At 35.5% G+C, this 23,869-nt stretch overlaps 1 protein-coding gene across 1 annotated transcript in view; it reads right to left on the bottom strand.

Annotated features, from left to right (window-relative positions):
• The window catches only part of SYNE1 (spectrin repeat containing nuclear envelope protein 1), a 241,632-nt gene that overhangs the window by 179,482 nt on the left and 38,281 nt on the right, over positions 1-23,869 (bottom strand). Inside the window, exons 15-31 of the mRNA XM_031056245.1 lie at positions 22,516-22,612; positions 20,975-21,177; positions 17,177-17,341; positions 15,523-15,675; positions 14,941-15,084; positions 14,452-14,625; positions 13,250-13,408; positions 11,101-11,265; positions 10,413-10,547; positions 9,430-9,588; positions 8,982-9,190; positions 8,610-8,718; positions 7,217-7,381; positions 5,268-5,435; positions 3,577-3,753; positions 2,173-2,313; positions 964-1,124 (exon numbers count right to left, since the gene is read on the bottom strand). Coding sequence (XP_030912105.1) covers positions 964-1,124; positions 2,173-2,313; positions 3,577-3,753; positions 5,268-5,435; positions 7,217-7,381; positions 8,610-8,718; positions 8,982-9,190; positions 9,430-9,588; positions 10,413-10,547; positions 11,101-11,265; positions 13,250-13,408; positions 14,452-14,625; positions 14,941-15,084; positions 15,523-15,675; positions 17,177-17,341; positions 20,975-21,177; positions 22,516-22,612 — 2,684 coding nt within the window. The remainder of the gene's footprint in view (positions 1-963; positions 1,125-2,172; positions 2,314-3,576; positions 3,754-5,267; positions 5,436-7,216; positions 7,382-8,609; positions 8,719-8,981; positions 9,191-9,429; positions 9,589-10,412; positions 10,548-11,100; positions 11,266-13,249; positions 13,409-14,451; positions 14,626-14,940; positions 15,085-15,522; positions 15,676-17,176; positions 17,342-20,974; positions 21,178-22,515; positions 22,613-23,869) is intronic.

Here is a 23,869-nt window from a genome sequence, read left to right as displayed (position 1 = left end):
CAGACCACCATTTGCTGCACAGGCTAGTTATTCTGGTTTATAACTGTTCTTTCACATCAGGAAGAAAATGGCATTAACCTAAAATCAGATTAGTATGACAGTGGTCATTATGAGGAAAAAAAACCCAATTGTTTGGGTATTGCCCTTTGCTCATGTTCTGTTTGAGGTGATGGTACCTGCCTAATCTTATACAGCAAATTATTCAAGAAAGTAATTCCAGTAAGACAAAATATAAATGGCACAGGTATCTATGACTTGTGTATCAGATCTAGGGTATGCAAAAATACTGATTTCATACATACATACAAATGTGTCTGTAGAGGGATAAAATGAGAAGAGCGACATTACGAATTTGAGTAACAAGTTCAATAACTGAATTACTCACTTGAGGGAAGGGAAAAACTTTTTAAAAATACAAAAAGCTACAAATATTTATCAAGCTTTCCTTGGAGTGTGAACCTTTCATTTTTAAACAAAATCTGGAAAATTATGCCTATTTTTTTGGCAGCAGAAGCAGCTTTTGATATTGCCCATGAAGTACAATCTGGGCATTCAGCTTAGATGAAGGCACTTCTTGACACTCCTATAGAGAAAGTGGAATACTGAAAAATGAGGCAAATGTGGTAAATGTGCTGCTCTAATACTCTGAGACTTTTTCTCTCCAAAAGAGTCCAGTACCTCAAGAATGAGCTCAATTACCCCTTCTTCACATGACTGAGGCTTAAAGGTAAGTGACGGGTTTAATGTAACTAACTTTTATGAACTACATATAATTAAAAGAAAACAATTTGTTAGTTTGCACACACTCTTTTGACATATTTGGCACCACAGCTTGGTTACTATGCCAGAGAAAGCAGTAAATGACAGAGCTGATGAGACAACACAAAATGCTGACAAGGTAGTCTAGAAATCTGATACAATCTTATAGTGAAGAATAAATGTTAGGACTTGTTAAGAACATACTCTTCTTCAAGAGTAACTTCCATTTTTTTCACTTGTTCTTGGATTGATTTTGCCTGATGCTGAAGGGACTGCTTGTTCTTTGAACCAAGCTGTATCTCAGAGGAATTCTTCACCAAATTCTCAGCCTGTACTGCCATTGCTTCAGTTTGTTTAGAAAGTTCCTGTAAGGATGCAATACGTATTAATACAACCATAGAGTTTCATATATTTACACAAAAAGTATTTTTCCTCAATGTTTATGGTTCAAAAGTACCCGCGTCCTACATGCATATTCTGAATGGGCAAATACATAAAAACAATCTCTGAAGGAAGTTAATTTTATATTACATTTGAGAAAAGTCCATTTGAGCAAATTAGATTGAATTAAATTTGTCAAGGGATGCTGCATGTGCAAAAGTTTTTAACTCAAAAAATCAAAGTTTCTTCTATAGCTCTTCAAGTAATTTATTTTTGCATTTTACAAGATAATATATATCTTAATTTTTCAATCCCACCATTCACCAAGTGGATTTTGCAGTACCTCATATTTTGTATTTTCACTTCATTTAGCAATTATTTTCTGTCACAAACATTAAACCCACATACCAGAAAAATTGATGCTGAGCATAATCAAGGTAGGTATAATTTATTATTGGCTTAGTCAAAGGTTAAGAATGGTGTGCAAACCATGTCACTTAGGAAAAACAAGCACTATTATTCTGTAGTAGAAAATAAAATGGGCTGGGATAATTCTGAGCTACTAAGGACAAACGGCATGTTATGGCTCTTCTCCATGGGGTGGGTAGACATCTTTCCTTTTTCTTCTCAGGTCTAAGAGTGCTATTTGTCACATTCCACATAACCTTGCCCAAGTGCCCCCTAATAATGTTGACATGCAAGTGCTCAACACTGGATTGCCAGCATAGATGATTATTGAGCATAAAATGGGAAGTCCTCAAAATGATATTAACCTTTCAGCTTCAGATATCTTAACTATAGATAATATAATTATATTAACTATAAGCTTCAGGTGCAGACTTTGAGATATCCTTTGTTTTTTTCACAAAATGACTTTTTACCTCTGGGAAGTTTATGCGATCTCTCATCTGTAATGCAATTTGCATGGGCATTAATGGGAAACCATGCAAAGATTGAAGGCAATACACTCAGCCCATGCCAACAGGCAAGGCAGAAAGACACCTCAGTTCCTGCATTTCACACAGTCAGTACCTTTGTCTGATCCAGTTCTGAGGAGAGGCTCTCTAAACTGCTAAAGTTCAAGATACGTTCAAGTACAGAGCTTGCTTGATTGAGATATTTTACTACTGTTTCTTTGTCTCTTTCAAACTGCTCCCATTTATTTATTGTGACCTAAAAAACAGACAAACAAAACCAAAAAAGGAACACAAGGAGATCAAAGGAGAGAAAACAAGATTTTCCTTGTACGTTACTGAAAAAGGAAAAAAGAGAAAGTCTTGACATAAAATAAAATAATTTTCCTGAGAAGCCATCTACTCAACAGTGAGTAGATGAAGCTCTTCTAAACCAAATAAAACTTTTTCCTTGAATGTTTGCTGATTCATATTATGCTGTGCAAAAAAAGCACCATTCTCTAAGTTGCAGCAGTATTTAAATCTTATGTCCTGTAAGAAATCTAAAGTAATACATGTAGACATTTAGGGTGAAAAGTAGTAAAAAATATCAAAAGGATTTTTAATTCCTTTAATGAAATAAATTACAGTAAAATGTTAGAATAAAATCCCTACTCACAGGAAAATCACACATAAGGACCTATTTTCTCTTTTCTGATAATGCAGAATTATGATTAACCTACAGCATTTAATTACCAATCACAAGGTCTACTACAGCTTAAACAATTATTTTCTTGATTCTGCAGCACAGATTAAGACTTTACATATGGGAATTTTTAGAGAAAAAATTTGTTTCAATAATTAGTGCTTAAATTAAGAAGTTATTGAGATTTATTGATTGTATTTCTCATCTTTTCTCATGGGAAATAATTTTGGTGACTTTAAACATTTTCATGGAATAGTGGCCATTTGGATTAACATTGTGCTCAGAAACATGTAAAGAGCAAATCAGATACGAGTGCAAGAAGCTGTAAATTCTAATCCCAGTTGAGGCCATGATTAGTTATAGAAGCTGAAGCAATCCACTTGAATTCCCTGTGACTTTCTCCTTTAAATTTAGGATCACAGCGTGTATTTCACACAGTAGTTGTAAGGATTATATTTGCACTTCAGGTGTTATAAACCTAATATCCAGCCTAAGGACACTCAAATAAAGAGCAATACCATCTTTAGTAACCACAAAAGAGACATCAAAAAATAAATTCACAGATAAATTATTTAAAACTGTTAACTATTATGACTGAATAGTTGAGACTTTTAAACACTTCTAGCCTGAATCCTATTTCTTTACTATTTAAGAGGTACACAGTTTCAAGAAGTTTTCATAGTGGTACTGATCACGAAAGCCCCAAGGACCAAGATTCAAAGGTAAGAAAATTAGCTCAGTTTTTTGATATTAAAAATTTGGCTTTTACTAAGTTTAAAAAAAGAAAATGAGGAAGAAGTAAGCATGAGGTCTTATTTCCAAGAGCAAAAGACTCACCTGCAGTTGCTCTTCCCGTTTCTCCATAGTCTGCTGCATGTTCTCCAATGTTCCCTCTAATTTTTGTAAATCCTCTCGTACTGTGCTGGGCAGTCCACCTTCAATCTGCAGCCGCTTGGCTTGGGAAATCTGCTTTTGCACATCTTGCCTTTTTGCACGGAGTCTCCTTGTCCTTTGCTAAAAGGATTCATCCAACAGGAATGATTACTTACTTCTTTTTAGCCCCTTTGGGAAACTGGAATGATGGAACCCCTTTCTGTTTTTGCAGGGGTATGCAATGAGAGTAACAGACAAAGGGATAAACGGGCAAGTATTTTTGAGAGCCTCACACTCATGAAGTATATGCTCTAGCTTCCAAAATGTCAAATGCTGCCTTTTGTGGCATGTGCATGGAGAAAAAGAGTGAAAATGTGGCCATTTATCCAAAATATATTCAAGAAAGCAGAAGCTGCAGCAGTTGAGCGACCACAGCAGGAGTCACAGGTGTATGTATCCCTCATGACTGAATCCACGTCTGCTCTGCACTCCTGAGGCACAGGTTGGAGCCCCAGATTGAAGAAAGCAATATATCAGCCCTCTTAGAGAGCAGCAGGGTGTGGCTAGCTTGTGTAGCTCTGCCCTGGAGGTCTTTTTGCAGCACTATCAGAAACTCCTGAGAATCCATCCTCTCTCTTTTATAACATGTCTGACCCAGCCAGCCTTGCTATGTAAATTCACAGCTAGCTCAATTCTACTCTGGGTACCTTCAGGTCTGTGTCAAAATCTGTTTCTGCCTTGGTAGACTCCATACTGCAAGGAAAAGAGCTCAAGGAGAAGTTAACTATTTCTATTACCTCTCCTAAAATGGACAAGGAATGTGGAGTATTTAAAGAATGAATACAAACCTTTACACATACAATAGTGCTTATAAATACCAAAGAGTTTAGATAAGACACAGGTAAGACTTAGTGATTGGTCAGACACTAAGCTGTTTGACTCCACAGAAATAGATGTCAATACAAAAAACTGAAATAATACCCAAACATTGGCAGTAAATGATTCCTAATCTCATTAGCTCTGAGCAGCTCAAAAAGTTATTTTCCTATATTTGGCCTTAAAAGCCATGATTTTTGGTGTATGGAAGCCATACCATTTATTATTACTGTAGCCTGTAAATGTTTTGATCCATTATCAGTGCGTTAAGAACATCCTGATCTACTCCTACAGAATAGAGGCCCATCTGTCACAAAAATAGCTATCCAGAGAAGGAAATGAGGCTAGAGCAAAACCTTCCCTCCAATATTTAGAGTTGGGGTCACATCAAACTGCTAAAATAGAGAAATTTCCAAAGCCAGAATTGTGCCCAATTCACCATGACTGAATCTGAAACTCAAGCTATAAAAAGGTAAAAAAGGGAGTCTACATATCTGCAGAGTACACTCACCCAAAATTTAAACTGAATGAAGTTTTTTTTTTCAGTGATTTGTGTCCCAAAACCCCATGTGAAATAAAACTAGACAATTAATATTTAAAAGATACTGAAAACATTTTTCACCAAAAGAAACCAATTCTAGGCCATACAGGACTGTTTCCTTTATAACTCTTTCAAGTTTAAATATAAAGAATTATATTAATGGACATAACAAAATTTTGTAATTACATAAATTGGTCTTTTAAAAAAAATTGGATATGGACATGAGTAATTGCCCTACCTGATGATGAAGCAGTAGTTGCTGAGCTTGTAATAAACTTTCTGTATCCAGGATCTTTTCAGCCTCTGCTTGGACTTCTTTAGAGTTGTTGATTAACTCTTCAATTGCACTTTTAACTTCTTCTTTGTACTGGACACAGTCTCCAACAGCACCTAAGGTATTTTCAATCTAACATCACAAGTAACTTTAAGTATTTCATGTTGAAAGACACATCTATATTTTAAGGGTAGATTTATATTTGCAATACCTGTTCAAAAACACAGTAAATTTTTCTACTTATGTGACATCTGTGACAGCTACTTAGTGGTGATCACTTAAAAAACACACACTCCTCCGTTATCCTTGCAGGCTGACCCAGATGCCAAAACACCTGCACTACTGAACACACAGACACAAAAAATTTGCTGCCATTTGGACTGTCTTGAGCAGCGTTTTGGTCAGTCACAAATACACTGAAGTGCTGAATTCCCCTGGTTTTATCGACCACAATGTGCATGTGTTGCAGTATCCAGTCTCAGCTTGCAACATTTTATAAAGAAAGAGGAGTATCCATTAAACACACCGGAAAGTTCTCTTTTTGTGTGATTCAGCTAAATTCATGTAGCTGACTCTCAAGCTCTGTTCCTCATATAGTTCCTGTGTTTCAGGGTTTTAATCATAAATAATTCCAGATCCTCTGCCTTTTCTTTTCCCTGTTCCTTTCCTTTTTACTTTGGAGAGTCATTTGAACTCAAGCCATTTCCTGTTATATAAATATTTAGGTTTTAGTCTCCAAAACTATTGCTGAACTCTGGCAATGCCCAGTATCAGTCCTTGCTTAAACAGTCTCATCCATCTGATTAACAAGCTTTATAAATAGTATTCTGACTTCTAAGAATTAGTAGTTAACTATAATATAGAGTGCCATTTAGATTATGCTTTTAGATTCAAACCAAGTATTTTTTATATTACCCTCATTAAGTTATTCTCATTAATTTACATTTAGTTCTGACTTTTAGAGGAAACAAAAAACAAGTGATTTAACTCCAAAATTCACCCCCCAAAAACCGAAAAATAAATAAAAAAAAAAGACAGTAACAAGCTTTTTGCAGTCAGGTGGAAATTAAATTTCTTGTCCAAACTTTCCAAACAGCTTTCACACCACAGAAGTTTAGAGAACTTTCAATAAATAGATAGGAATTTTATACATTTGAAACCCCTATAAGGCCTCCACAAGAACTGACATCAACAGTGAAATTCTGAAGTCTGAACTCTCTTTCCTGAACTCTTTTTTTGCTTTTAAGTGGGTCTGTTCAACCGTTTAAGTGCCAGATGCTGTTTCACATGATTTTTCTTTTAACTGTATAAATTGTGATGCAGTAAGTTCCCTGAGAGCCCACAGAACTCAAGGTTTCAGTGTTTCTGAAAGGTTTTGCTTGTTATGAGTTAGAAATTTCCCATGATTTCTGCAGTTACAGTATCTCCTTTTCATTCAGAGCTCAAAAAACTGCAGCCTTTTTCTGCAAGTTCAGGACATGATATACATCCTTAATGACTAGAAAAAACCCCAAAGCGGTGCTTTATTTCAGCATAAAAGACAAATAAATCATGATTAAAGTGAAATTTTATATCTACTAACTGATGTACATCGTGGTTTTGACAATGTTCACTACAAACTGATTTTAAAAAAACCTTAAAAAATGGACGTTTTGATTGCAGAAACATTTACTATGATACTTTCCAATTTTGCGAAGGGAAAAGATCCAATTGAATAATGTCTTTTTTTTTTTTTTTTTTGCCTGGTAGTCTCAGTGCTTTGCTACCCATGGAGTACAAATTATTTTTTCCTTGCTGAAGGCTTGCAGTTTAATTAAAAAAGCACAGCAGGGAACTTGTGCTTGTGAAGCCATGGTTGATGTCATGTCATGTGACACTGTAAGTGGAGAGCTCTTGTGTCTGTCATACTGTACCTCAGCCAGCAAATCCAGAAGTCTCTTGAAGTCACTGGAAAGTTTACAGAGCTCATCCTCTGTCTCTTTGGCCTCCAAATCAGGACAAAGTGAGGTCAAAACAACAAGTCTAGATTTCAGCCAGTTGTGATTTTCTCCATGCTTGTGAATATGCTTCCTAATTTCCTACAGAAAAAATCAAAACATTTTCTTCAAATATACAAAATACATCAATAACTGGCATTCATGGCATAGTAGTGTAAACATACTACTTCAGCTTGAAACACTAGAAATGTAGTGTTTTTCTATTTGCATAGCCCTGTCAGATTCTGTTTCAGTCAATGGCTAGAATTTTGCACTTCTTCCACACTTTACTTCATTACTAATTAGACTGTTCTTTAGTTAGTAGTGGAATACTTTTCCCTCACAAACCTTTTTTACTTACAGCTAGCTAGATAGAGGGCAGGTACCACATGTATATTTTCCATATATTCACCATATTTTTAGCTGCAATTTAAATCTGAGTTGCTGACTTCCCCAAATATATGATTTCATGCAATATAAGTGTAATTTTTTTTTCCGATTTAAATTGCTGTTTTCCACATCTCTTTTCAACCTGTAGTACATTTGTATCTTTGTGGCAGTGCTGATGAGATGTTGGCAGCAGTGAAACTACATGAGTAAATCAGACTTCTTGAAGCAGAAGCATCCATTAAGCTAAGGATCTATCAGTTTTATCAAGGTCATCCTAATAATGTTTCTCCATATGTCTAGACTCATAACCTGCTCATGAGTTTCACATAAATATCTAAACTATGGAGGTGCTCCTAGTATGTAAAATTAAAAAAAAACCAACAGAAAAAAGGGTCATGTCCCAAGTGTCACAATAAATTATTGTCTAAAACTAATTTAACTAACCAACTCAATCTTCAGCTATTCTATCACTTTGTTACCAGTCACTAGTAGAAAACTGAATAGTAGAGTATTTTTTCCTCCCCTGTTATACTGCGGTAAAAGAGAATTTTTCTAAAAGATTTCCTTACAAGTAATTATATGTAAGATCATTCAAAAATCTGCAATCCAGAAAATTTTTGCTTTTCTTTGAGCAGCACTTTTAACTCTGCATGCAATAAGATGAGGGGAAAATATTTTTTCTACCTACCCCTATAATTTTAATGCTCTAAATATAGAGGGAAAAGGACCTGTCACTCTCTAAATTATTAAAAGTAAGAACTTCTGCTACATTTGCTTTAATATGCACCTTTCTTCTGGTAATGTTTTTAAGAATATCAGGAATCAACAGAGCTACTATGGTCTCTGTAGTAAAACAGTTGCACTACTTTGGAGCAGAATTTTATCCAGACTCCCAGTAGAAATGACCACAGCTCTGGTAGAATATAAGCTAAGAGCTCACCCCCACAGATGCTTTACACTGCTTGTATTTGGCAGTATCATTAACATTTTCTTTTATCTTCTTTAGCTCTCTTTCTGTTGATGAAATCCAATTTGCCAATTCAGAAAATCTGAAATCAGATATGACAGGATGAAAAAAAAAAAGTTAGACAAAAATTGCCACCACAAAACAATAACTTCTTAAGTGTAGGCAAAAAATGATATAATCCAGTTGAAGCCCCACTATAATTTGTGGAATTTACACAAAGTATAGTTTTCTACTTGAAGCTAAGATCACAGCAGCACTTTTCCCATGGTATTGATCTGTGATGACACACAGAAAAGTGACCATTCATAAGGCTCTGCCAGACCCAGGTAAGAATGGAGGTGACACCTGCTCCTATAGCCCTTCCAGGTGTCCGAGTGCTCTGTCAGCTTCATGTACGTGCTGTCTATCTGGGATTTCAGATCCTTCAGGATTCGCTGGCTGCTTTCCAATGTCCCCCTCACTGGATCGGACACTGGCAGCTTTTGGCACAGTTCTTCCATTCTTTGTAGCCTTTTCTCACACAAGTGGTAAGATCCCTTATCACCAAAGAACAACTGATGGGAGACAAAGCAGAAAATACAATAGAAATACAAACTGGAAGAAATCACCCAGCATATCTATATATTTTTCATAAACTACTAAATTAAAATTTTTTTTTTTTTAGATCAAGAGATGATCTGTCATAAGCTGGACACAAAGAGTTTGTTGGCTGAAGAGTTAGTCATAACTTCTGTTTATTACTGACATTGAAATGTATTTCTGCAAACACCCCCTGGAGGCATGGAACTCATACCATGTGTTCCTTGATCATTCTTTCATTGCCTTCTCTGGATAACACCTTGTTCTGTCGAGCTAGTTCAGCTTTGCACTCCTCCACCGTCACCAGGAACTTGCTTTTCTGTACTTCAATTTTCAAGTGGATCAAATGATATGGGGCTTCTGTTTGAAGATCCTACACACCCACAGGGGCAATAAAGAAGCACAGAGATAAAACACTACTCCCACTAATTCCATGCAAATTTGCTACAAATAAATAGCCTAAACCTAATAATACAGAAAATAAAACATATATGTTCATGAACAGATCAGGGTTTGTTCATATCTACTTTGTTACCAATGCCTTAGATTTATCAAACGGTCATCAGTTGTGCACCAAAATGTATGTGTATATGGCACATTACAGAGACATCTTCATTCTTGGCAAGACATAGCAAATATTTCCTGTATAAAATAGTATTCACAACTGCTTCCAGAGGTTTCTGCCTGCCTGCTAGTGAGACCCCTCATCCATCACTCCAACTTTGACCAGCAACATGTTGTAGCAGACAAAAAATTCTATAGGTGATGAGTAAAGTTAGTTCAGTTGTTAGAGTCTTTGGCATAAGACACAATTTAGGCTGATGGCCTGATGTCTTACAAATTTGTTTGTTTGGTCAGGAAAGTAACTGTAATTATCCAACATCAGCATAAAGGAAAAAATGCTAGCACGTGTACTCAAGACAGGTATCATTATGGCTGTATGTAGTTGGTGAGAAATAGGAGTTTCTAATTTATTTATCACATTTCTTGAATTTACTAAACAGGGTTTTTTCAAGAGGCTATTTGTAGGAGTAGAGGTATCTAATATTTTAAAATAGTTTTCCCCCCTTTTTTTCCCCAATTGTATGAAAAGCCAAATAATACAAACTATTTTGTTTTCTTTCATTTTAATTTTTTTTCAGTATATAGGTCATTCAAAACAAAGACTGACAATATCCAGAGATGTCATTCACTAACCTTCCACTGCCTATGGAGCTTCCTCACAGCTTCCTGCAGGCTGTGCTGCTCTTGTTCCGGGAGGATATCAGTTAGTTCATCACAAGCTTTTAGAAAGGCATTTAGGACTCTCTGATCCAACTGGTTAAAAAATTCCTGAAGTGGTGACAGAAAGTGAGAAGATGAAGCTGGATATTGATATGCCAACATGAAGTTCCCTAATACACTTTCTAAGTTTCAATGGTATTTCTGTTCCATTAAAGAACTGATATTTGAATAAAGGAAATAATTATTTCTAGCCACTCAAAGTCCAGCAAATTAATTTATTCTCAGCCAGTACACTGAGATGGCATTTTAACAAGAAGACATTTCAAAGTCACATGCACATGTTACGGTTATAATACAGAAACAGATATTAATCTAAAAAAGAGCAGTGGATATGTTAGATTGCCAAATATAATGTTCTAACTCTCAATGGTTTACTGAAAACGCCACTCTAGGTTTTTTCACCTTCTGGTTGCTTACATCCAATCTTACATCAGTAAGTGAGCTGGTCATTTCCTTTTTTGTTTTTCAATATTAACATTAGTTTAAGCTGATCTGTACAACTTCTATACGTGCAAGAAATCCATGCCAATTTTAGAATTAAGTAGGCTTTTATGTCATACACTCAAAGATTTCCATGAGGAAGATCAGAGAATCTACTCACGCTATGTTTCCTGAGAAGCTCTTCAGGATTTCCTTTTTCTTTTAAGCAACAATTGGCAATCTGTATTACTTTCTCCAGTTCTGCTCTAGACTCCTCAAACTTCTTCATCAAGCGGCTATTTGCTTCTATGTTTTTTCTCCACTCACCAGCTTTCCTGACCATATTCTGAGTCACAAGCAAAGAAAATGAGCTGGCACTTTCACACTGAGTTTTATTTGCTCTCTTTCACCATGACCTTACAAAACATGCATTTAATTTGTTTCACTCTTTTAAATATATGATTTTCACCATGCTTCTCCCACTCATGATCCCATTTTCCCTGTTTTTAATACTGAGGCTTGTACTAATGTCATCATTCAAATAAAGATTAGTAGATTAGATATCTCTGATATTTTCAGAATGCCTCTGCCATTTGATTAGTGAGGTTTTTTTCCTAAATCCTGCTTTCAAATGTAAAGCACCTGACATCATCAGAAGCTTGCCATTTCACTTTTCCTAGCACCAAACTACCTCCCCTAACATGACTCAAAGTGAGGGTGGTTTGACCCATAGATACAACCAGTTCCATGGTTCAGTTTTTCTGACTGGAAGAGGTTTGTATGATTATCACACCAGTACATCAGATAAGCAACCAGGCATAAAGCTGCTTAGAAGACAGCAAATTTTGTGCTTTAGTTGCTACCCTAGTCACAGCTCTTCCATTAGTCTGCTTTTTAGTCCATCCCCGTGCACTGCAATATCAAGTGACTCCAATTTCATGAGCAAGTAAGAAAACTTACCAAGAGAAATAAACAGTTCAGCACTTTAACTGCTGCAAGGTACTTGCATCACTGCTTACTGTACATCCACTTCACCATCCTCACTGATTACAAACCTCAGCGTAAGGAATTTTGGTGAGTTTACCCAGCCAGCTAATCAAACCTGCCATTCTCAACTTAAACATCTTGCTAATTCTTTTCAAAGTTTTCTGATAAAAATATCTGCATAGTAAGAGAATTGTATAGGGTTGTACTCTTTACATGAAAAACTGCCAGTTTCCAGTATTTTAACTTCAGGTCTGCAACACTTTGTATGATTATACCCTATTGTTTGTGTTTATTTTCTAACACAAAGGATAAACCACAGCCCAGTCCTATAGAAACAGAGTAATAATGTTGAACATGGTAAATTTACCAAGTTACAAGTGCATCTGCTTTTGCTACAATAAGCTAAACTTAAACAATTATTTCTACATTATAAATCAATCACAACTTATCTTTAGGTACACTCCACAAAACATAATATAAATTCTGAAATTCACCTCTCAGAGAGAGCTATTTATTGATAGGTGATTTTCTGCAGTTTAAATTTCAGCCTGGATACCCTATACTAAATAAAAATCACCTGAAAACAAACATGCTAAAACCCATTATGTGGAAATCTGACCCAAAGATAGTCACAGAATCACTGAAAATCCTCAGTTTGAGTGGACACATAAAGATCACTGAGTTAATCTCTGGCTCTGCACAAGACAACCCCCAAAAAATCACACCACATGCAATTGCTAATTTCACATTAGAGTAAGGCTAGACTGGTGCTGAACAGTCCCAAAAATAGCAGTAGCAACTGATAACAACAGGTAAGGGGGAATATAGTTCAAAGGCCACATCTTTGCATTATCAAATGAAATAGATTTGCAGCTTTCTATATTCACAGTCCACCACATTTTCTGAGGAAATATAAAGCCTAGAAATAGTAGCATGTGCAAATTTCCATCCTCCATGCTTTGTGTGAAAGGGGATGTGTGGGAATATAGAAGCAAATTATTAGCCTAGATAATAAAGTCAGGAGAAACAGCAAACAATGCAGCCCTCACAGTGGGATTTCAAGTTCCTCCATCCAAAGGACCTTAAGGCATGATAAAGTTCTCTTAAATCCCAGGTTCCTCTGTGGCAGGCTCACCTCTGAATAAGCACATGGAGAACATGACTGTCAATCCCCTGACCCCTTATTACCTGATAAAGACAAATCTTTAGTTGATAACTTTACATCAGAGAGGTGAGCTACCCAAGGCAGAAAGTACAGAGTGATGAAATGTAGGTACAGTAGGATAAATCAGTTGCACACGAACAAATTTTCAGAAATATACACCAAGGTATGGCATTTTTACCTGAAAAGTAATCTGAACTTGTGTAACTTTTTTCTGAAATGTTGACTGATGGAAATGCTTTAACACTTCAGTCGAAGCCAGACACTGAAGGATGCTCTGACTATTTCTCTCAATTAGGGACACATCTTTCTTGCAGTTTTCTTGATAAGCTACCAAATCCTGAAAGAAAAAAAACATATATCTACCCTGGCCAGGAACAAAGAGGAAAAGGTTTGGCAAAATAACAGGAAGATGCTTTTGACAGTAAAGACAAAAGGGATGAGGTCACAGGACTATCACAAAGAGACGACACAAAATATTACATGGAATAACACAGATGACACAACTTTCTCCTTGAATGTGAACTGTTGTACCCAAATAGATTTCTAGCTATTCACAAAACAAAATACAGATATGTAATCAAGCCCTTTGGGTAGAGAATGGAGGTCTATTGATCTACATTGCCAATACATTGTAGGTCAATACGTTATTCCGTGATTTAATTTTCTGGTATTTCTATATTTATAGTATAACTGAAAATAACCAACAGTGACATAGGAATGACAGCTCTCAGTAGCAGGTTGAGATCTCAACCTTCCTTGCCTTTCAACAAATTAATCCTTCATGTCAGCTTTTGGAATTCAGATTTCATTGTAAATTACATTAAGTCATGAGGAATATACTTTTAAAAAGAGAGAAAAAGAAAACATGCATGAAATAGTACAGGCTGAAAAAAAGTTTTAAAAATCCTACTTTGATTTAACTTTTCAAGGGAGTTCTGACTAGCTCTGAATTCCTCCAAAAAGAAATGCTTATTAGCCATTAAGAAAAGTTAATGCTATACTGCAATTAATTTCAAATAAAGCACTTTTCCAAGCCTTTAAAAAACTTCAATAATAGTCCAAGGAAACTTAGAGAAGTTTCTGATCTTGATGTTTCATCTGCTTAATAAAAAACCAATGTATTTCTTGTATTTCAGTCCAATTTCCACTAGATTAAAAAAAAAAAAAAAGTCATGTTTACGTCTTGGATTTAAACCAGGACACTAGATAGGAACAAAAGTTTCAAATTTTTTTGTATTTATGCCTAGCTGACTTTAGGATAAGGCTACATCTGTTGCCTGAATATCTGCTCAGCTTACAGGGTTACAACCCAAATTCTTAGAAAGATGATTGCAAATACTCAGAGGCAGCAGACCTTTGTGAGATGCTTTTGAAACTTACTTGGGCTTTTTGTTTAAGAACAGTTGTTGGTTGTGCTTCAGGATCCAGGATAGAAATTATTTCATTTACTTTTTCAAGAGATTCATAAAAATGTGTGATTTGTTTCTCCAGTTCTTCCAGGGGAGACAGGAGACGTTGGCATTCATACAGCAGGGCACTGGAATACTCCTTAACCTTTTGGTCAAGCAAAACAGTTATTGAAACAGTTGTAAAATTCAATAAATAGCAGCTTTTTCTGCATGTAGGTTTATATAGTTGTTACTTAATCTTTTTTTAAGGTAGAGCAGTCCTGATCTTGAATTGCTCCTTAATGAAAAGAGTATTAAATTTAAGGAAGGTAGTCTTAGCATTTAAGAGAAGTAACACCTTCTCCACCCTGAACCAATCTACTGTTAAAATATCTGCATATCTGTGAGAATTTATGTACAGGACCCTACTATTTATTATTTCAACAGTCTACAACTTGTAGTAAAAAAAACATTCTGCAACCTTGCCCAGCTGCTCTTTGAGCCGTGTCAAAGTCCCCAGCATTTCATTGGCTTCCTCTTGGGAAACTTCTTTTGTAATAAGTTGCACCGTCCTTGTAACCGCTTTGTACTGAGCTTCCATTGCAGGCAATTTCTGCTTGATATTCTGAAAGAAGTTTCAAAAAATATTTCAACAACAGTATTTATGTGTTAATGGGAGATAAAAGAATGATGAATGATATATATTCTAATTGCAAATTATTTTTGTCACTGATTTCAGTCAACACTGGATCATATTTCAAATCCATGAAAACGAAGCCAGAGAGTGTCAGTCAACTCACCTGAATGTGATTTGAAACTACAAAGAAAGAAATATCTACTGAGACAGTGTTTTGGAAATTTGCTCTAAAAATATCACAATAGAATACAACTATATGTTTTTTAGATATAGCTGAAACCATGCAAAAAAAAAAAAGCACCACTGATAAAAACCCCAATTAATAATGGGAATGCATACTACAATAAATTTATGCTATCAGAATTAAATAGCTGCAATTTTCTTTCTTTTGAAGGAGGAAGGAAGAAACGAAAGGCAGACGCTTACTTCTAAATCTTGCACAAACATTTTGACATCATGAAAGGACACTTCTACAGGGACTGAAAATTTTGCATTGCTTCCATCAATAAAAGCTGTCAGATGGGCCACACCATCCACATACTCCTTCCTCATTTTGTCCAGTTCATCTGCTCGAGCATACTAAAACAGAGAAAGAAAAGGAAAAAATACAAAACAAAACAACAACAAAAAACCCAAACAAAACAAAAAATGCCAACCCAAATTAGACCAAATTAGATACCTAGCAAATAAGTAATGATTTAAGAGAATTAGCATGCTTTCAGTGCAATTGTTTGCTGGAAAAATTACATTAAATGAAATACAATATAATGGAAAGTACTGTAAATTCATCATCTGCATTAGTTTCAATAGTAATGATGGTAAGATGAACAGCATGCATAGAGGAGGTCAGCCTCTTTTAAGGTCTGGGGAATGCCAGACTCATTTGTTTCTACCCTAGAATCAACAGTTCAATTAATTTCTCACTACGTACAACATCAATTTTGAAAATTCAGCAAAGAGAATAAAACATGAAAAGTCTAGAAAAGAAACAAATAAGGGAAATCTTAATAAAGGAATGCTTGCTGGGGAAAAGGGAAACATATGCCTTAGAAAGTAGAAAGAGCTGTGCAACAGAAATGGTGAAAAAGCCTGTGAGAAAAAAACCCCACATAGCCAGCATATGAAAGAAGCTGCATAAGTAGTGGAAGAGACATTTACATCAGTGAATCACCCTAAATAGCATCAGCAAGTAAAGCTTGAGAACATTCTTGTCAACAGTCTGGAAAAGTTACAATAGAAGAGAGACAATCATTTTCTGCTTTTCCTTTTAAGTTGACTCCATAGGAGATAATAATGCCAGTAAGGAAAACAGATTCAGTACTTTCAAACAGGCAACTGCTATTTAAAATCACTGAAAGGGGACAATATTGATAGATGTATATTGACTAGAACAAAGATATTTTCTAATGTGTTTATGAGGTGTGAAATAGTTCTGTGTAATTAAGATCACATCTTCTCTTTGATTTTTAAAGAGCAATATAGAAACCACAATTCTTTTTGTATCAGCTGAATCGCTTACATGAGGTAAAAAGGGTAGGTTTATAAGTTTACTATAAGAGTCTGCTTATAGGCAAGATAGAAGTAAAGTCTGACCGAAATGGGGAAAAACTTAGTTAATTAAAATAATTATTGTCCCTGCTTATGGTTGCCATACAATAATTGGAAGGAGCTTTATTTATAGAGTAGTGAAAATAATAATTTTCACCATGTTCACTGTTTAGCTTTACAGAGCTTGTACAGTAGCAATAGGTACTGAAAAAGTAATTTTCTTTGTAGACCAGTAGAAGTTATGTATCAATAACATTTACTGTGTCAAGACAGATGATTACGATGAAAAACTACAGCTTGTACTGGTTGAAAACGTCCCCTCACCTGTCCCCAAACAGCTGTATAACCAAAAAGGTAAATAAAAGAAGAGCCCAAATACAATAAATTACTGTCAGGGAGTTATTTTAAATACTGATGAACAGTTAGGCACTTTAGAAAGCTGTCCTATAGTCCTGCTAACAGGGCAATCTGTCTTGCTTGCCTGGAAATGACAAAGTAAATATTTTAAAGTAACAAGGGCAAAATCACTTACCTGCTTAACTTGCATAAACAATTCTCTCCATCTTCCATTTAGCAATAGAAGCTGCTGTTTAAGGTCTCTGGAAATGGTCTCATCACATGTTTCAATTAGAAAATTACCAGCATCATTCATGGCTGTGTGCTGCTGGATCCAATGAGGTAAGTGCCGGAAGAAATCCTGAGGAAGAAAATAAAAAAAGAGTTCCAAAACCTTTTCAATTAGTCTTTATCTTAAATCATAAAACTAAAATTTAATCACCCACTCATGACTTGATTAAATCTTGTTGAACAATTACCCTCTGATGCTCTTCACATCAAATATGCCACAACAGAATTTTCATGTCTGTGAATATAACCTGTGGAATTAAAAATTACTGCCAGTTTACTTACAGCTCATTTTACTCCAGTGAGTGACTTCAGTTAAACCAATGAAACCCCTCCTTAAGAGAAAAATCCATAACTGAAAATGCTGTTAGGACTCAAGTATTTTCTGTGCTGTCCTTAAACAGCGTGGGCTGACAGTAACCCAGTCATATACAGGCTGTGGAGAGGTCCTTCCCCTGCTGTGAACCACATGCAGCTTTCCAAGGTCTGGCCTCTCACAAGGCCTTTGAAGACTGATTCTTTTTATCACTGCTTCCTCCTATCTCAGAGCAGGTGAGCACAGAGGGGAAAGAGATGGTTGTCAGTGATTTTGTTCCCCTCCCTGAGACAGCCTTATAAACTGTATGCATCTTGTAGGCAGGTATGTGCACATAAACTGGTAGAGAAGACAAAGACCAATTCCCTTCTTTCCTCTGTTCCTGAAAATGGGCAATTGTTCCTAAGGCAGGTATCCCTGGGCTCTATGGCTCCACCTATATCAATAAACAAAACAGGACTCAAGCACTGTCTCATGATTGTCCACATCTTCTGACATGATTTTGGCTTGTCCCCAGTACCCTTCTACCAAACAATGCATAATTCAAAGAATAGCACAGTCTGTTCCAAACTGGATCATGAGGGTGCCTTCCTTCAGGGCAGAAGGAGTAATCAGAAGGATCCAAGCTATCTGATCCTCAAATTTAGGAGGGGCAGCAATGGATTTTGTTTACGACTATCAATCTACCCTATAATTCCAAAACCATTCACCTTCCATGTGACAGTCCAATACAGTCCTTTGCTCAATGGTACATGAGAAAAATTACTATCCAACCACACTGTCACAGCCACCCCAAGTTTCAGAGCTACAGTTCTGAAACTGTATTTGTCAGAACCCATCCCCATATAAAAGAAATTCAGATGCAACTGTAAAGAAAAGGTCACGTGGTTGTATACTGGTCAAATATATTGAAGAGAGAATTGAACAGCACACAGTGTTTCAGTTCCTTAAAGGTGAGATCAAGAGGATTCAGGTGCTCTGTACTGATTTATCAGTGAATAAATTTAGTCAGCTCAGTAAACTGCATCTGCAGTTTGAAGCTTTTTTCACTTGCAGTGGAGCAACCCCCTTGCTTTGTACAAAGGCTAACCTTTATGAGCACATCCAAAAGAAATAAAGTCTGCAAAATCTGGCACTGGTCAGCTTTCCAGTGGTCAGGCTCATTAAAGGGCAAGAAGAAAAAGCCACGTGGACTGAACTACTCACATCCTTGTTTCCACACACTTATTCCCACAAACCATTACCTTCTGCAGACCTGGCTGGGGAGGCTCGCCATTTCAGAAGCCAACCTGAGACGTGTTCATTTTAAACAAGTTTGGGAAGCACACCTCATTCTCAATTAAAACAATACACCTCTTTTTAAGGAAGTCACTAGATGAGATCTAGAAGCTCTCTAAAAGCTTTTGGATACAGCTGTGTGAGAAGTGTGGGAGGATGCAGTTAGAGTGAAATTATGGAAAGTGCTTAAGAGGTGGTGGAAGTAAACAAAGGAGCTGTAGAAGGAACAGTTTGAAAAATCCAAGCATACTGGTATTTTTTTTTTTTGCAACATCTTCAGTATTACAGATTCACAATAAGGTTTCTGAAAATTGAAGCCAATGAGAAAGCCAACAGGGCACTTTCTTTTCCAAATCAAACATGCTGGTCTGGAAATGATGCAGAGATAATGGAAAGAAGAAGAAAGCATGACAGCATGATGAAGGGCTACTGTGGTTTCTGCCTAGGATAGAATATAGAGGCTTTAAGTAATACAGGTAAGGTTTGGAAATGGGCAACTTTGTATCACATTACTGCTATCTTTGTGGTTTTACAGAAAAAATATTTTGAAATGTTAAAAATGTTTGATGCCATATTCCAAACAATAGTTATCATCTTTCATCTGGTATTCCAGATGGGTTTTTCTTCATGGCTGTAAAACTATTAATTTTACAAACCACTATAAGAATTGATTTTGGTTTTAATAATCAAATATTAAAACTGCTAAATCAGACCTATCCTTGGAACTATCTAAGTGAACATTATTGCTGTGGAAAGCTAAATTCAACATTAAAAGTAGAAGTAACTTTTAAATATGTAAGTCAGTCTACAGACAGATGCTATCACTCAGTAACCTTTAACAGGTTTGAGCTAATGTACTTTTAAGAAAAAAACTAGCATTTTGGGAAGAATAAAGCTTCATGTCTAAGGTTTTCAACAAGATTTCTTGAATTTCTTGAAATCATATACCAGAATTACTTTTTGGATTTATGTTAGAAACAAAAAGCAAGTATATACTGTATGGGTATGTCCAAATTTCTGCTTTGAAAATCTTTGAAGATAAAGTTATACATCTAAACAGAAAAGTAAATGTTTTGATTTTATTCATATACATGGATTTAAGAATATTTAGTTTTAATCATTGTTCAGTTACTTACATAAAACATCCACCATTATCTAAGATCACCCTGATCAGCAGAAGTCATCCTTCCTGCCCAGTAATAATTTTTTGTATCTATATTATGCCACAGTGTTTTTTTCACTGTTTTATCTTATTTAAAAAATGTATTCCATTAATTTACATCAGTTTGAACTAACAGACTTTAAAAAAAAGTATACTGTTTTTTTCACATAACATGAAATGCTCATTCCTGACCTGATGTCAGTTTGCCTTCTTACAGCCCATGAGAACCCTATTTTAGTGTGAAGAGCTATATAGTTGCTACACTGGGACCAGGTGCAAATTCAGCACCTATTAAACACAGGACTATTCAAGTCAATCCAGGTTATTAGTGAAGGTTTACAAACTTGAATCTCAGTGCCTCAGTACTCTAACATTATGACAGGAAAAAAAAACCAAAAAAACCCAAAAAATCAGAAGAATTATTTTTATAACTGCAGGTCCCCAAAATTAATTGTCTAAAAGATTTCTGAAATGTCAGGGAAATGGGTTAATTAATCAGCCATCAAATATAACAACACATATTAATGACACTACTCTTTGAAGGTTATGAGTACTGAAATCTGTCATCTAGAAAAGTCACTGGAATTGTCTTTATAGGTAGTCCATGATTACTCACTTTGGTGCTAAGAGCTGTATTTGCCTTTGAGTGAATCATGCAACATTCCTATCTGTGAGCAATACTGCCCTGTATTCATGTCAAAGATGCCTCTAGCCATGGTACCACAGATGAGGCTTTCTCCATTGTGTGTGTATATATATATATATATATACACATATATACATATATTTGTGTACACATGTATTTGTTTCTAGATGCTATACAAGCAAACACTGAAACTCCTGTGTTGAATGAAGACAGGATGTCAAAGTCTGAGTAAAACCTTAGCAAAAAAAAATCCAGTTTTTCCCAATTTACAAAACAGCCAGATGAATATGCTACAAGGGCATACCTTTTTGGAATGTTCAGGCTGATTCAGCATTTTTTCAGCATCTTCAAGCCAAGCTTGCAGACCTGCCACAGTGCTGCTGTATCTGTCCCAATTAGCAATTACTTCTTCCAGCATGCTTCTTACACTTCTCACCTCTACTGAGAGGTTCCTCCACTGAGCTGTGGTGTCACTCATGAATTTCATCACATTCTCAACTTCTTCCACTGAGATACAGGAAAAACATTGATTATTTTGTTTCATTACCATTTCTGTAAAGATCAACTTTATATCATGCTTATTCACTGTCATCAGGGAATGTTATTTTAATGTAACTTCTATTTCAGTAGGCTTTTATATACGAATGTTCAGTTCATAGCCCAATTTTAGCACAAGATCATGACTGAGAAATTAAATGTGTGAATTAAAGACTTAGGAAAGTACATAAAATGAGTGCTAAATTAAAACAGTAACACTGCATATTGTGTGTGGTGTCCATTTCAAATCTGCAATAAAAGAAATCAAGAGACAGGCTTGACTTAAAAATAGCAGAAAATGGGAGTTGCATAATATAAAAACACATATTATGTCTACATTGAAAAGTATGGAATCTGATCTTCCTGCCATTGACTTTGAAACCAAACTGCTGCTAATTTTTGCCATTTACATTTTAGCATTTTCCACGTGGCAAGAAAGGAAAAAATGCGTCCTGATTCCCTTTTCTTCCAGAGAGAAGAAAAAAGGGCAAGCAAATGCTGAGACTTCACAAAATATGCAGAATATATTTGTTTTAAAGAGTTTTTAGCCAATTTGAACTGCTATTGCTGAATTCGTATATGTTAGCATTTGTTCTTTAGAAAAGAATTTGCTACTGGATTTTATTAATAGCATTGAATAAGTCTCTGACTTTTGTTCTTTGTAAGAATACCTTGAAAAAATGTTTACTTTTGTAAAATTTGGGTGTCATTATCAATCTAAATTTCACAACAAACGAAAGTATCCATTTTCCCCCGCTTAGCAGCAGCTGCAACAATCCTCCAAAGACATTATTGTGCTACAGATTAAAGTGATCTCATGTCTGTAACTATCTAGGTCAAATATTGCCCTTGAATTCTCAGTGAACTCAGCAGTATTCAAGAATGACAGGAGGCAGCTGTTGAATCAGCTATACATTTTTTCTCATGTATGTCCATACTGCAACTACCATTTGAGTTCCTCTTGCAAGTTTTCGAACTTAACGAGGGACATCCAATAAACCAAGGGATGATTTTGCAACTGCAATACTGGGATCAACTCCCAGTTGTCTTTTTCTTTTAAATTAAGCGAAACCAGGGAGCATTTCCAGGCACTAGAACACTATTTTCCCTACTCCTAATTTGGTTTCTGTCACAATTTTTTATCCCAAATTAACAACACTGAAATAATCCAAGAGTTAGCATGGACAATGGGCTTTTCCCAGGAGGAAGTCTGAATAAGACCACCCCCTCCTCTGGAGATTCAGAAGCAGTAGCCTGCTCTGGACCAGGTGCCTACATGCTAGTGACAAAGGAAATATAGATCTTTACCTGAGCCATTTGCTTTGGCATACATTTCAGCTGCTCGTTTCAAGATCTGGTAGGTAACTTCATACTGCTCAAAGAACTTACTATTTTCAATAACAGACTGAAAAGAAAAAACACATTGTAACAGATAAAATAAAGATGGGTATTAGAATTAGCAATAATTTAAATAAAATTGCATCAGGATACTGATGATGACATTTAACTTCATTATTCCTCCATTCAAATTTTCATCATTATAAAAAAATATTTTTAATACCATAATTATAAAAGAGCACACAAATGTCACCTTTTCAATTTAATGGTACAGCAGAGTATATAATTTCAAATACAGATTTATTTACTTTCCACATGGAAAGGTTATTTGAAGTTTTCTTACTTGCTGTCTTGCTGGAAATCACTAGCATATGATACTTAGAATATACAGAAACTGAATAACTAACAAGTTATTTAATGAAAACTGTTTTACACTCAAAACTAAGTGGAGTAATTTTAATAAAACAGAAATTTTCCTTCATATATGTCACCACAAAAATCAAATCTAATTGTTCCTGTACTAAGCCTTTGCAGTAAGACAGGTTACACCTTAATAGATGAAAAACTTTTGCTTTATTCTTCAATTTTTCTTTACCTCTTTTGCAACTGCCAAAAAGTAAGATCATGGAAACACTGCACAAAGAGATGCTGCTTTTCCAAAGTGTGACACAGTTCTGTTCCTTTGTGAGTGATGGGTTAGCTCTGTGATGTGTTATAGTGCGATGAATAAATTATCTGGAAATATTTTGGTAAAAAATTTATGCCTCTGACATTTATGCCTCCTTATTCCTTATGGGAAATTAAACTGACCTTTTTTTTTTTTTACATGTCTTTCAGAAATGTTATTTCCTTTAAGTGCAATACAGAATTATAGCTCTACATTATGCAAGCACATTATATCTTGCATTAACAGTGTTAAAACAGGAAGAGAAAGGTAGAGTTTGGAATGGTTCTGTAATTTATGTTACATCTCATCCTCCTCAGCTAGAGATTACAAAATTAAGGAATGCATACCCCACATATGTCTATACAAGCTTTGGAATGTCAGAATAGACAAAATCAGACAAGCATGATTTTGATTAAACCAGGTTTCAAATGAAGTCCATGTTCTATGTATTTTGAGCAGGAGAATCAGATCTTGTGTGTTCATAAACCCATATTATATAACACTTAAAAATAATTCTGCCAGTATATATCTAAAACCCTTCTATTTAAAACCTTTGACAGTTGCTATGTCAGGTTACAACAGCTACCTAGTAGATAATTTAGAACTCTGTTTATAACTAAGGAAACTAGAAGTCAAGAACAATCACAGTTTTTCTTT

The sequence above is a fragment of the Geospiza fortis genome, unplaced genomic scaffold, assembly GCF_000277835.1.
Source record: "Geospiza fortis unplaced genomic scaffold, GeoFor_1.0 scaffold162, whole genome shotgun sequence".
NCBI classification, from domain to species: domain Eukaryota; kingdom Metazoa; phylum Chordata; class Aves; order Passeriformes; family Thraupidae; genus Geospiza; species Geospiza fortis.
The sequence above is the reverse complement of the archived record's forward strand: the minus strand, read 5'-3'. Positions and strand labels throughout refer to the sequence as shown.